The sequence below is a fragment of the Myotis daubentonii genome, chromosome 17 (assembly GCF_963259705.1).
Source record: "Myotis daubentonii chromosome 17, mMyoDau2.1, whole genome shotgun sequence".
Lineage (NCBI taxonomy): Eukaryota > Metazoa > Chordata > Mammalia > Chiroptera > Vespertilionidae > Myotis > Myotis daubentonii.
This window is the reverse complement of record NC_081856.1, coordinates 18,067,103-18,081,466: the sequence shown is the minus strand read 5'-3', so window position 1 is coordinate 18,081,466 and position 14,364 is coordinate 18,067,103. Positions and strand designations below refer to the sequence as shown.

At 34.1% G+C, this 14,364-nt stretch overlaps 1 protein-coding gene across 1 annotated transcript in view; it reads left to right on the top strand.

Moving 5' to 3' along the window:
• The window catches only part of C17H8orf34 (chromosome 17 C8orf34 homolog), a 250,888-nt gene that overhangs the window by 64,982 nt on the left and 171,542 nt on the right, over positions 1-14,364 (top strand). The window contains 1 exon segment of the mRNA XM_059673058.1: positions 8,602-8,768. Within this exon segment, the coding sequence (XP_059529041.1) occupies positions 8,602-8,768 (167 nt within the window).

The window sequence follows — 14,364 nt, the reverse complement described above, 5'->3', positions numbered from 1 at the left end:
TGGAGTGATAAAAGCCTTATGAAGCATGGCATACACAAGGCTGAGAAAATGGATATAAATACCCATGAACTGAAATGTGGCTGGAGCTATAACTATCTGTGAGTGTTACCAGCGGAGCACCTTAAAGAGTTTTTCCTGTGCATCGCATAGCCACAGTAACTTTGTATATCCTATGTTAAATTTAGCAGCAAGCAGTGACTATTCTTTCTCAAGGAGAAAATTGTATTTTCTACAATATAATAGCTTTCAGGCTTTTTTCACTTTGACTTATCACTTGGCTGGAGGGAAGGAAATTCAGAATACTCATTAATGTGCTTTAGGCATATAGGAAAAATGATTCCATTTCCATGAGAAGTAACTTTTAAATTATTTAAGTAGTTTGAGTTTCCTATGTAAGGAGAATAAAACCATTTTTAAAAATCCATTTACCTTCTTTTGTAAAATGCCAGATCAATTTCACCTGTCAATGAGGCTTATGAAACCTGGTATTGCTTTATCTTTATTCATTGCTAGATCTTTAGTTCTTAAATATAAAATAGAGAAATGTCAATTTTCATTTTGCTTTCATTTAGTCATAATAATAATTGGAGCTATTTATTGCAAATGTTAGTGTTTCTATTTTCTTCCTAGCTTACGTGAACTCTTATTTTCTCTTGAATACCATTAAAGGGAATCTTTCCTACAATTCTAGTTCAATCCCTTACCCATAGAAACTCAATCCATAAATATCTCTCTCAAATATTTGTGTAAAAATGTTTTCAGTTTTATTTTTCTCTAGCTTTAAATTATGAGTTGAGATATTACCTATGAAATGAAGAAAGTGGTGAAGTCCTGCCCAGATGCCCCAGTCGAGCTGAAATATAATGCATGCATACCTGAACTGGATTTAAAGAATAACAATAAACTATGGATGGGAAACTGTATCTCTCACATCTACTAATACATAACAGGATTTATGAATTTATACCAGGCACTCATATAGCATTAGATTTAATTTGGATGAATAAGAGGGGGTTGAGAAGAAATTTTTAAATGACTCTACAATTTTCAGCTTTAATGTTAGCTTTTGTCTTTAAATAGTTATGATATTGTACTATAACTTAACAGTCATGAACATTCACAGACTACATGATATTCTAGATCCTGGAAGTAAAGACTTAATTTTTAAAGATGACTCCTTCCATTTTCCTTTCTGCTAATGCAGTGGTTCTCAACCTTCTGGCCCTTTAAATACAGTTCCTCATGTTGTGACCCAAACATAAAATTATTTTCGTTGCTACTTCATAACTGTAATGTTGCTACTGTTATGAATTGTAATGTAAATATCTGATATGCAGGATGGTCTTAGGCGACCCCTGTGAAAGGGTCGTTCAACCGCCAAAGGGCTCACGACCACAGGTTGAGAACCGCTGGGCTAATGGGATCCACATGCTGTTGTTGAAAATAGACATTAGTCATATGAGTGAAGGAGGCACATAGATGGCATCCAGTAGACGTGTGCTAAATGAAGGATTATTAAATGGACATTTTCCTGCATTTTTATGCCACATCTTTCATAGATGTCAAAGTGGTTCTAAATTAAGACAGTTAAAGATATAAAGCATCTGAGCTATAAAAGAAAGAGAGATCACAAAAGAGAAAGGGGAATATGTTGGGGAACTATTGAAAGTTTTCCACAATTGTCAGATACAACCAATTGGCATTAATTGTTATGGCTTGTCTAGCCATTTAGGGGGGAAATAATGTATGTTTATTGTACATTTAGAGTTATTAAAAATAATCACACATTAATAATATAAACAAAAATTAAGTTTAATAAAACTAGTTATAAGAAGGATTGTTTATTGTCTATCTTAATTTTTTGAACTTTTTCCTACCTTGGTCTTTCCTGTTGTTTAATGCTCAACTCTTATTTGAATGTCTGTTGTGACTGTCCTCCCCATCTTTGGTACATACCCAACTTTCCTTTTTATTCAGATTAATACATACACAATAGACTGGACTTTCACCATTAGATTAGAGAGGATTAAATAAAAGCATAGTGAACCTTAAGAGTCTTATGGGTAGAAACTTACCCACAATTTCCTCCTGGAAGTTTTTTTAAAAAAATGATATTTCTTATATGAACTTGTCCTTAGGTTCTGCAATACAGCATTGTATGAAAAGAGTCAACAAATTTAATAAGCATTGCTGTGACTTGAAGGGTTAGGTGCTGGTTCAAACAAAGGCAATTACTGTAGGAAGGAGATATGGAGAAACTATTAGAATAAGACAGAAGCTACTAACACAGAATCCATGAACCCTATATGGTCACTGGGTGGACTCAAGAGATCTTTGAATCTCTTGAAATTACATTGAAATGTGTTTTTGTGCACATGGACATTTTCCTGCATTTTTATGCCACATCTTTCATAGATGTCAAAGTGGTTCTAAATTAAGACAGTTAAAGATATAAAGCATCTGAGCTATAAAAGAAAGAGAGATCACAAAAGAGAAAGGGGAATATGTTGGGGAACTATTGAAAGTTTTCCACAATTGTCAGATACAACCAATTGGCATTAATTGTTATGGCTTGTCTAGCCATTTAGGGGGGAAATATGTATGTTTATTGCACATTTAGAGTTATTAAAAATAATCACACATTAATAATATAAACAAAAATTAAGTTTAATAAAACTATATAATTCTATCTTAAGCCATCTTGACTAGCCTTTGCGAAAGCTGGGTAATGGAGTTCCCAAAATTACTTGCTGAATTGTAATGTGAATTTGTAAATAGGCTCATCAAGGCTTGAAAGCCTAATGAAGCTTCTCTAATTTGAGCCACCTTATTAAAACAAGAACAATATCAATAAATAATATAGTATGGTGAATTGGCTTTATTTGCTAAATGAACATTGTTATTAGATGGTAAATAGGCCATAAAATGGATAGAAAATCTTACAACTTATAAATATATATTATTAAAATAAAAGCCAAAATCTCTTCCCATTAAGAAGTTTTCCCTTTCATTAAAACTCATCGTTACTTTTGCTATATCTATAAACAAAGGCTGGAAATGTTCCCCTTTCCTTAGAGTACCCTTTATTAGCAGCAAGAGACAAGCAATAGACAAGTGAATATAAAAATATCAGCCATAAATTCAAGTAGTGATAAGTAATATGATAGAAAGTAAACCATAATAAATAGGAAGAAAATGGATGGAACAAAGATCCTTAATACATATTGTCAGATTTTGACTGTGTAGATATGATAGAAATATAAATCGAACTTACTAATTTAGGAGTACTCTAAGATGTAAATTTTAAGCATGAAGAATGTTAATTAATAAAAAATCTATCAACCAAAGAACAGAAGCCTTAAAAAGATCTAAAATATAACAAAATTATACCTTATGACTCAAAAATTTCTATTTAAAGCCAAAAAATATCTAAGTCATGAACAGTCATCATTTGGGTCTCACAGCCCAGCATTGTCTTTATGACCAAACCATGTATTTTAATGAGACCGAGGACAACACTTGTGCCCACCTTCAGGAAATGGTCTTGGTCATTGTTGGTTGATGAATAGGAGTCCCACATCTGCAGCCTGCCATTTGTTCCTCGTCTTCCACATTTCGACCTTCATATTTTTCCTTCTTCTGTTTCATGACCAGTCTTCCTGTTGCCCTGGATTTTCATTTTTCATATACATCTACTTAAACGAATTCTCATTTTATTTAGTGTGTTTCCAAAAATGAAGTTCAAAAAGAAAAAGTGATTTAAAAAATATCTATTGAGCATTAACAGAAGGTAACGTGCTAGGTACAGGTTAGGTTCTGACAATTAGGCTGTGATGGTGAACTGAAACAAGCTTAGGATACAAGTCAAGAGAGGAATCATCCAGTTTGCCACTAACGAGAGCGTATGGGCTCAGATAGAGTATTTACTAACCTGTATTCAGAAACAGTGTGTGAAACAAAATGGACCAAGGTCCAGTCCCGGGGAAGAGTGGGGCCGGTAAGAAGGCTGGCCAGAGGGAGGAGGACGTCCCCACTGGAGAGGTGGGCACACCAGGGCAGGGACCTCACATCCCCTTCAAGTTGTCCCTTTCCATCCGATCTGGGTTTAGAAGTTACCTTTTTAAAGCAAAGCAAAGTAGATTCCTAGAGTGTTTCAACACCACACTGAAAGATCAAGTGCTGTTCTTTTTCATATGGCCTAAGGCCTCTTGTGGCTCCCTTTCCCTTTCGTTTTTCTAATTTAAATTTTATTTTCAATTAAATTTTACATTCAGTACTATTTTGTATTAGTTTCGGGTGTATAACATAGTAGTTAGACGATCATATACTTGACAAAGTGATTCCCCTGATAGTTGCAGTACCCACATAGTTATTCCAATATTATTGACCACTAGAGGCCCAATGCATGACATTTGTGCACGAGTAGGCCTTCCTTCCCCCAATGCCAGCATCGGCTTCCCTGTCAGCACCGGCTTCCCTCTTCCCGTCCTTCCCCCTGTGGCCACCGGCAGGAACCCGGGACGCGGGCTTCCCTCACAGCCCTAGATTCGTCCGGAAGGATGGAAGGACATCCAGAAGGGCATCCAGTCTGATTAGCATATTACACTTTTATTATTATAGATATTCCCTGTGCTGTACTTTCTATGTGAGATACAGATGCTCACGAAGAAACGTAAATATTTAGAAAGCTGCCCATTATGTTCTTTGAACATATAATGATATTGGTTACCACTTTAGAGACTGCTCTATGTGTTCCTCATAAAAACATGATTATTCCCATTTTAGAAATAAGGAACTAAGTCCCAAAGTGAATAGCTGTGAAGTAGCTGAGCTAGGCTGTTTTGCTTTCAAATTCTGTGTCCTTAATACTTTCCTTCAGGGAAAAGTTCTAAGAATCCCAATATTATTAAAATTTAGGTTCAATATCTGGGTAAGAGGGGGCCCAGAACCCTAAGTGCTCTTAGAAACACCCCAAACCCATCTCTCCCCATCTCTCCACCGCCTGTTTGCATTAAGATCCTGCTTCCCTTCCATGTCCTCTCTCATGGTGCAGTTTTCACTTCTACAATCCACAGGCCTTTCTCATTCAAAAGGCCTTCTCAATGAATACAGTTTGTCACGGAAGATTTTTAAATTTTACATTATTTCTCACCTTAAAAGACACATGGCAAAATTATTCAGAAGACTGACGCCATGACAAGAAATGGGGTAAATAAGCCTCCATCAATTCACAAGTGGATATTTTATGTTTAATCCCTACTATTAAAACATACAAGCGAGTCTCATTAATTGAATTTGAATTATACTGATAGTCACTAAAATAGAAACAAATATTTTAAAAGATATGCCTTTTTTTTTAATCACAACAATAGTTCCTGTTTAAGTGGGGAACCTAAGTTAGGATGGAAGTTAAAGTTGAAATAAGCATTGTTGACAAGAGTATGCCTTCATTATAACTCCTCTTATTTTTACCCTCAAGTTTTCACTTTGAAAAGTATCAAACGGCAGAAAATTTAAGAATAGTAGTATCAATATCTACATACCCTCCACATATAGTCACCAATTAACATTTTGCCTTTGCGTTACCTAAGGTAATAGATCAATCTATTCTAATTTATCCTATTTTTTTATGCTGAAACACCTGAAAATACGTTATAGATATTATAATGTGTTAATTCCTTAATTCTTTAACATTCATTTCCTGATAATAAGGATATCCTCATATACAACTATAATACCATTAACATACCAAAACTTTTAACAGTGATACTATAAAGTTATCTAATATGAAGTCTATATTCAACTTTCTCTCTTTTTTGCCAGTAGAGTCTTTTATAGATTGTTGTGTTTTGGTGTTTGTTTGCTTGTTTCTTTTTTATCTACCATCTAATGAAGGATCATGTGTGGAGTTAAGTTTTCAAGTCTCTTTAGTCGCTATAATCTAGAACAGTCTCCGACTTTTGTTTTATTTCATAACATTGATATCCTTGTAGATGGCAGGCAATTGTTTCCAAATCTGGACATGTCTGATTGTTTCCTGATCATTAAACTCAAGTTAAATATTTTTGGCAGTAATTCTACATAGGTAGTAGTACTGGGTACTTCTTCTTTTTCCCATATCTAGAGATTCATAATGTCAGTTTGTCCCATTATTGCTGATACTGAGTTTGTTTAGTTGCAAGGTTAAGGCCCTATCCACTAGGGTTCTTCATTGTGAAGATATCATTTGCATTTGTAATTAACAAGTCATCTACCACCTCTGCTTTGGAAAAGATGGCACAGACTCTCTCAGCTCCTCCCCCTTAAATACAACTATAAACCTTGGAAAGAATGCAAAAGGCAGCCAAAGCAGTTTTATGCTGTGAAAAATGTAAAGAGGAAGATGGAATGGCTAGGGATCTGACGACTGGAGGAGCAGCAGTGGCCAGCAATGTATGATTCTCCCACCAACAGCGTAAGGCAAACGAGGCCTGGCATTTCCCAACCCCAAACTAGCAAGAGGAGGTGGTGGCCTTGATAAGTTCATTCCCCCCCCCCCCCCCCAATCAAACAGGAGTCCTGCCGGCCTCACTGGCAGAGCCTGGTTGCGCTGGCCAGGGAATTGACAGAGTCCCACTCACAAGAAAGGGTCAGAGGACGTACTGTCCTTTCCTGCCAGACTTGAGATTCCTCTTCCCACTGAAGACGGTGGGCCGTTAAGTGCCTTTTACTTGACAAAAAGACACGAGGGATCCCTCCACAACAAAGCTTGACATGGGAACCCTTTATGTCCCCACGGCCAGACATTCCCTTTATCTACCTAGAGGCACCAGATGCACAACCGGGAGATGCTGCTTTTGCCCTCTCAGGCAATACCAGCAGGTACACTGGGAGCCACAGCAACACCAGATAGCCCAAGCAGACTAAAATAGCACTGCAAGAGCTCAGAACCTGTCACTGGAACCACAAGTTACAAAAGTAAGCCAGGGGGCTGCCTTTTAAAATAAAAGATATGAATAGGCCCCAGACACTCTTAAAATAATAGTCAAATTGTGCAAATCACATTATACGAAGAACCAGGAAAACCACACCTTACATGAGAAAAGATAGTCAACTAATGCCAGCACTAGGATGAATCAGATGATGGAATTATCTGGCAAAGAATTTAAATGCATGTGTTTCCTAAAATAGAGTCAGAAGATGAAGTGGCATCATTGTCACATCAGACATTAGATTACAATATGCGATTGACTTTCTTCAGTGAACATGCAACTCCCACAATTTGCTCTGATCATGTCAGCATCACTGAAACCCTCAGCCATCTTAGTTTACAACAGTGGTTCTCAACCTTCCTAATGCTGCGACCCTTTAATACAGTTCCTCATGTTGTGGTGACCCCCAATTTCATTGTTACAAATTGAACATAATTAAAGCATAGTGATTAATCTCAAAAACAATGTTATTATATATGTGTTTTCCGATGGTCTTAGGTGACCCCTGTGAAAGGGTCGTTCGACCCCCAAAGGGGTCGCGACACACAGGTTGAGAACCGCTGGTTTACAACTTTGAACTTTATTTTGGATTCTTTCCATTAAATCTAATTAATCCTGCTTTTTTAAAAATCATAAAAATGCTTCAACAAGCAATTATAAGTTCCCTTGAAACAAATGAGAACACCAAATATCAGCAAATATAAATACTGACAAAGAACCAAGTGAAATTTATGTAACTGAAACAAATTATAAAAACTTGTTAAATGGACCCAGATTGGAAATGACAGAGTATAGAGTTTTTTAATGAGGATAGATCTATAGAATTTATCCAAAATGAACACCAGAGAGAAAATAGACTAAAACTTATGTATAGGCCCAATCAAAATTTCAGCAGGTTATTTTGTGAATATCAACTAACTGATTCCAAAGTTTGTATAGAGCAGTAAAAGACCCAGAACGGTGAACAAATTATTGAAAGAGAAGAACAAAATTGGAGAACTGATATTATCTTACTCTAAGACTTACTATAAATCCACAGTAATCGAGACAGTGTATATTGGCAAAAGATTAGAGAATGGGACAGAAAAGAGAGGCCAGATAGCCCAGAAATAAAGTAAACTAATCTTTGACAAAGGAGCCAAAGCACTCCAATGGAGCAAAGGTAGCCTTTTCTACAAATGGTGCTGGAACAACTGGACATCCACATGTTAAAAAAAAAGAAGTCTAGACAGAGACCTCCCACCCACCACAAAATTTAACTCTAAATGGGTCATAGACCTAAATGTGAAATGTAAAACTATAAAACTTCTGTAAGAAAATAAGAGATAACCTATATGACCTCAGGTGTGGCAGTGAATTTTTAGGTATAACACCAAAGGCACAATCCATGAAAAAAAATGTAAACTGGACTTTATTAAAATGAAAACTTGAGAAATGAGGTACCAAAGGATGTCTAAGAAGGAAGACAGGCTCTGTATTTTTATTATACTTGGGGAAAATTTTAATAAAATGTCCATAAATTTGCATGGCAAAATAATGGAATGAAATGTGATTGTCGATTTTCTTCACTCACCACAGTTAATGCATCATGTCAGCATCGTTGAAAGCTAACACTTAAATATTTCTTCAGCTTAAAGGTGGAACCCAAGACCAAGGGATTAAAACAGCAGCAACAGCAACATAAGAAACTGCTGGCAGCGATGCTCTCTCAAGATTCTTTTGAGTCTATTCACAGCCCTACCCCACCTGTAACAGAAGAAGATATTGATAATGAAGATGATGCAATGGAATTGCTGGGTAATTTTAAAAATTAATAATTTCTCTTTTTATTCTTCTTTGGCATTGTAAAATGTATGGTGATTAAGAGACTTTAAGAGTTTTGAATAGTTTTGTCTTAGGGGAAAGAGCTTAACACACATTTTATTTACATTAGACTTTTATGAAGTTGCATCTGAGAGCTAAGTTGAAATCACCTAAGCATGCGAACTATTAGACTGTACTTTGTGTTTTATATATGCAGCTCTTTGCCTTCTAACTATTTAATCAAGCTTTATTCTGTGTGCAATTGTGATATTCAGTTGTTTGCTTTATTCTCTGATTATAATTGCCTTGATTACAGCTTTTGTCTATATAATGTATCCAAAGTACATATTTCAATCCTTATCCCATATGTCCCCTGTTATTTAAGAATGTTTCATAAAAATAGGTTAAATTTAAAGAGGCAGAGATTAAAACTAATGCTTTATATCTTCCATAAATGACAGAAAAGTTGAAATGTAGACATTTCAGTTTTTAACTTTTTCATAGGCCCATTACTTTCATAAAAACGTTATTAATGTTGTATATGTAAGAAATCCTTTTATGTCTATTGATGAAGTAAATGTATGTTTCTGTGTCATCAGAAATATTTTTGTAGTAACTTTAAAAACTTGAACTTCCCTTTGGAAAACCATTTTTTCCAAAAGAATGAATGAACTTTTATTTCAGAGAAAGTGATCCACATATAAAACAACTTTGTCAGTGATATCAATTATTCTATTCCAAATAATTAGAGCAATTTTAAATACTTTGTAACAATATACTAGTAAGAGAATAAGTCTAGTCATTTGAAAGCTTTAAATAAGTTTAACATATAAAATATGGAGTCCCAGAAATATGCATATATTTAATTTTTTTTCTTATACCAGATTCTTTGGTTTTAAGTATTTATGACAGCAAAACACTATCATTATGATAAGTGATGTAGGTTTCTTTGCATTGGCCTACAGAGGTGTTATTTAGTCAGTGATAGCAGGCTCACTGATGTTTTCTGATGTTATAATACCTGCATTTATTCTAGCATTGAGGAGACTATATCATGGTATTTTCATCTCAAGCTGTTGGTCTGTCTCTCTCTCTCTCTCTCTCTCTCTCTCTCTCTCTCTCTCTCTCTCTCTCAAAAGAACAATTAAGCCTCGGTGCTTCTTAAGGAATCTTCTCTTCCCTGCCTCCAAATCATTACTGTGGCAGATGTGCAGGATGTGGTGGTCAGACCTTTTTCAGTTAATTTCCATTCAACAAGTATTTACTGAGCACTTACTATGTGCTAGGCAGTGAGTCCTGGGGACATAAAAATAAAATAATCACGGTCTCTGTTTGCTAGAACTTTACCTTCTAGTGTTCAAGATAAAAATGTAAATACATCACTCCAGTAGTGCTGCTGCAGGTCTAATTTGATTAAGGTTACAGCTGTATATAGGGAGAATCCCTAATGCAGGAGTAGGGGACGGCGATCAGGGAATATTTCCTAAAGAAACTGATTGTTCTGGTGAGTCCCGAGATGCATCGTCAGCAGGCAGAGTGCGATCGTTCTCCTTGTAGGTTTACTCTGGTAGGAATGGAATCTCTGCATTTATGCCCCAGGACAGTGCTTATAAATTGTTCTCTGCTTTGGTCAGTAACAATGAATCGGCATTGGATTGTGCCGATATCTTCCTCTCTCTATCCTTTCCTGTAAATGACAGCTCATCGCCAGCTAATGTCCACATGAAGGCAACTGTCGCTTGCCACAAGAATCTTTCGAAGAAACGCAGGCTCAGAATCACTGTAGGGTTACTGATAGCCTCAGGAGTTCAGAGGGAATCACAGAACTTCGGTGGTATCTCAAGGGATTCTTTAAGGGATTCTTTAAGGAGACTCTGATGTCCACTCAGTGCTGGTGCCCCCTAGATGTCTGCTGCTCTGTTATCAAGTGTCAGATCTCCCAAGCTGAAGACCAGAGGATTGCTACCTAACGTGAGCAACTAATATCTGGTCCTCATTAATTTTTTTTTCATTTAGACATTTTAGCAAATTTAATCATAAGAGATAGTCAAGGGACTTGGCCTTTCTTCCTGTAATTCTATATGTCTCAGCACAGATGGCTGTTGGTATACTAATGCTGATCTCCAGATGCTCCAAGTCCATTAGTCTATCCCCTAAAATAATGCCATACGCAGCTTTCCCTGTTGCCTACTTGTCTCCGTGAACAGAGGTGATATAGCAGAAAATTCAGTCCAAAAGATGGTTTCACCCAGAAAGTTCATCTACTAAATAAAATGTCATTTGAATATGAAATATGTTTGATTTTTAAGGCCCAAATATTTGTACCCACTAATATAATTTAATGATTTTTAAAATACACATTTAAAATATAAACTCAGAGTTTTCTTCAAAGGTAACTAGTATATATAAATTCATTACATACGATGTTACTTATGTCTCACTAAGGTAATGGCTCATCTTTTACATGAAATTAAACAAATGTACATGATAATTTCAGTTAACACAAGAAGTAAGAATTTTTTCAGTCATGATACAATGACAGATTAATATGCCAAGTATGGATATAGCATAAAATAGTTCTTATTTATTTTAGGACTTGACATCTTGGGTAGCCATGTATATCTCTTAATATTTCAATGTTTTTCAATGGAATCATTGGTACAGTACTCCTAAATCTATTTAGAAACTATAAAAATATGGCTTCCTAGTCCTTTTAATATTAGATTTCCATCATTTTGTTTATTATAGAATGTTAAGACAATAATTTTGAAACTCTGCTTCTAAAGAAACATCTGATTATATTTATTTGAAACAAATTCAGATGCTAAGCTCTTGAAAATTTCATGAAGTATAATTGTAGTACATAGCATCAAGTGTAAAATCAAACAGAGACATCTGGTACTTAAAACATCTTTTTTAAGCTACCATGTTTTGTAGAATGGTTTAGCTCTAGCTTACGTGTTTTAGGGTTTAAATTGTCATTATCTATACCATGATTTAACAGGCTGAATTTTTATTTATTATGCATGTGAAGCACTCTGTAAACTTTTTGAAGTGATAAATAAGTAAAAGGTATAATAATTAGCTTACATTAATATATAAATAATTATTCCTTAGCAAAACTGATTGATTGGAAGGGTTTTTGGAAAAAGGTTTTCAGTTGAAGTAATAACTTTAACAAAACTATTAATCCTGGTTTTCTTTATTACGAAATCTAGCATTGTTAATATATACTAATATTTACTTCTCTACAGTTTGGTTGCATTTTTGTGGATTTATTTTCTAAATGTATTGGGTATATGAAAAAAATTTTAGTACACTATTTATAATTTTTTATGTAGTTTAAATATTTTCTGTAGGATTGCTTTAAATACTACGTATAAACTCATAGTATATAAGTAAATTAATATGGAATTACTATATATCAGAGAATAACATCAAAATTTGTGGAGTGTAAGATATAATAATTTTAATCACTTCTGAATTTGGTACTCTGATTACAGAATATATTGAATAAAATATCTCCATGTCACCTTAAATTAAATAACTTTCACTTCAAATATAAGATATTCTCAGTTATTTTAGTAATTGTGCTAGAAATTAATGACCACAATGAGTAAGCCATAATAAAACATTTTCATGCTTTTTAAGTTATTAAAATAAGTAATTTTCAAAAATGGAAAGACAAGTTACAGTGGTAAAGATCTAAAAACCTTTATGTATTTTATTATTTTTTACAGAAAATTTGAGGGACTTCATTAGTTTCAAAGATTTCACTTTTGTGAATATGAGCCCATTTTCATCATGTTACATGCATTTTTCCTCTTATTTTTTATGAAATGCTAATTGTAATACATATTTGATTGTTCCCTGCATAATTTATACTCATTAAAATATCATTAGAATTATTTGAAAGATACAACTACTTTTCTTACACATTTTAGTATGGGTTATTAGTCTTTAAAAATTTTTATGCTTTCTCAGAATTGATGATGAGGCTAATATCTAAAAATCACATGCAGGAAGTACTAAAAAGAAAAAAAAACAGGATTAGTCATGCTTTATACTTTCTAGTCATAGGTCACAGTCATCTAAAAATTAAAACTAAAGTTATATTACCAAAACATACAAGGTGCTTAAAAATATATTTTATTTGTTATAAATTTAATAGTTAAGAACAAGCATAATTATACAGTACTGGTATTCTTTGCAGAATATAGTAATTGAGTTTCTAAAAAACTAAGTATATTACCACATTCTGTAAAATATAAACTTTATTTTCTGGAGGCACTCATGACATCAAAATGGTCCTTTGGCAAATTCTTCTGCATTTTTTTAAAGTAAACATTCACTCTGCCTTTTGTTTTTAATTGGAGACTTCTTAAAATAGAGAGTACCCATTTTTGCAAAATAGCATGCATTTTACCTAATGAGAAATGGGTGCTGTCACTCTATTTTGTTCACGGGGGTGAGGGCCTTAATGAAAACAATAATCTATCTAACTACCTATCACCTACCTGTATTTTTATGGTCTAAAGTGTGTGAAATAGACTGGAGCACATGGGAGCATAGATACACACTTCGTTTCCTTTGTGTATCACTCTTTGGGCATATCAGGGCAACATAAATGCTATCACTTTTAAAATGTAGATTTTTTTGTAGAAAAGATTCTGTTAAAATGTATGAAGACTTCCAAAATTAAATGTATGGATACTTTAAGTTGTCTGTAAGATTGCTTTAAATGTTACTTAGAAATTCATTCATCATAGTATGAAAATAACTTAGTGTGGAATTAGTACATGTTGGAGATTAAAATATCTAAATTTGTGTGATGTCAAAATAAAATAATTTTGAGCACCACCGAGTTAGTGCTCTAAGTCTAGAACATACTGAGTAACTTATTTCCAAATCACCTGATCTAAGTAAACCTCATTTATAAATATAAGATATTCTCACAAATGTCAGTAGTTATACTGGTAAGTAATGACCACAATTAATTAAATATTATAGAAAATCTGCATATGTATTTTTAAATGTTCACTAGTTGACTTAGTATTATGGAAAAACTAGAACCTTACACAGATGTATAAAAATATCTTTCACATTCTAAGTATTAAATATTTCCTTCTGTGAAGTCATGAGATGTACAGGGCGGACAAAAGTAGATTTACAGTTGTGAGTATGCAAAAAAGTTTATTCTTGTATCATTATTCGTTAATTATTCTATTATTTATTTCCATTACAACTGTAAACCTACTTCTCAGTTTTAAAATAAAGTAAGAAAAGTAATGCATGCTTATTACTGGTCTTACAATGGTTTTAGGATTTTAGCCTTCTGAGTTCCGTCATTGAATGTTCACATGTGAACACTGTCAACATACTTTTACTGTTTATTGCCTTCCTGACAAGCAAAAAATTTCAAGAAAGAGTAATTATTTTCAAGAAAACTATTAGCACTTATAAGTCAACATAGGCTTATTTTAGGGGATTTTAATATCAGATCTGCTGGGAGTCAAATTTCTTCTAAAATACTATTTATTTCTTATTATTAAAAGGCAGATATTCAGTGTAAAGATATTCAGTGGCATTA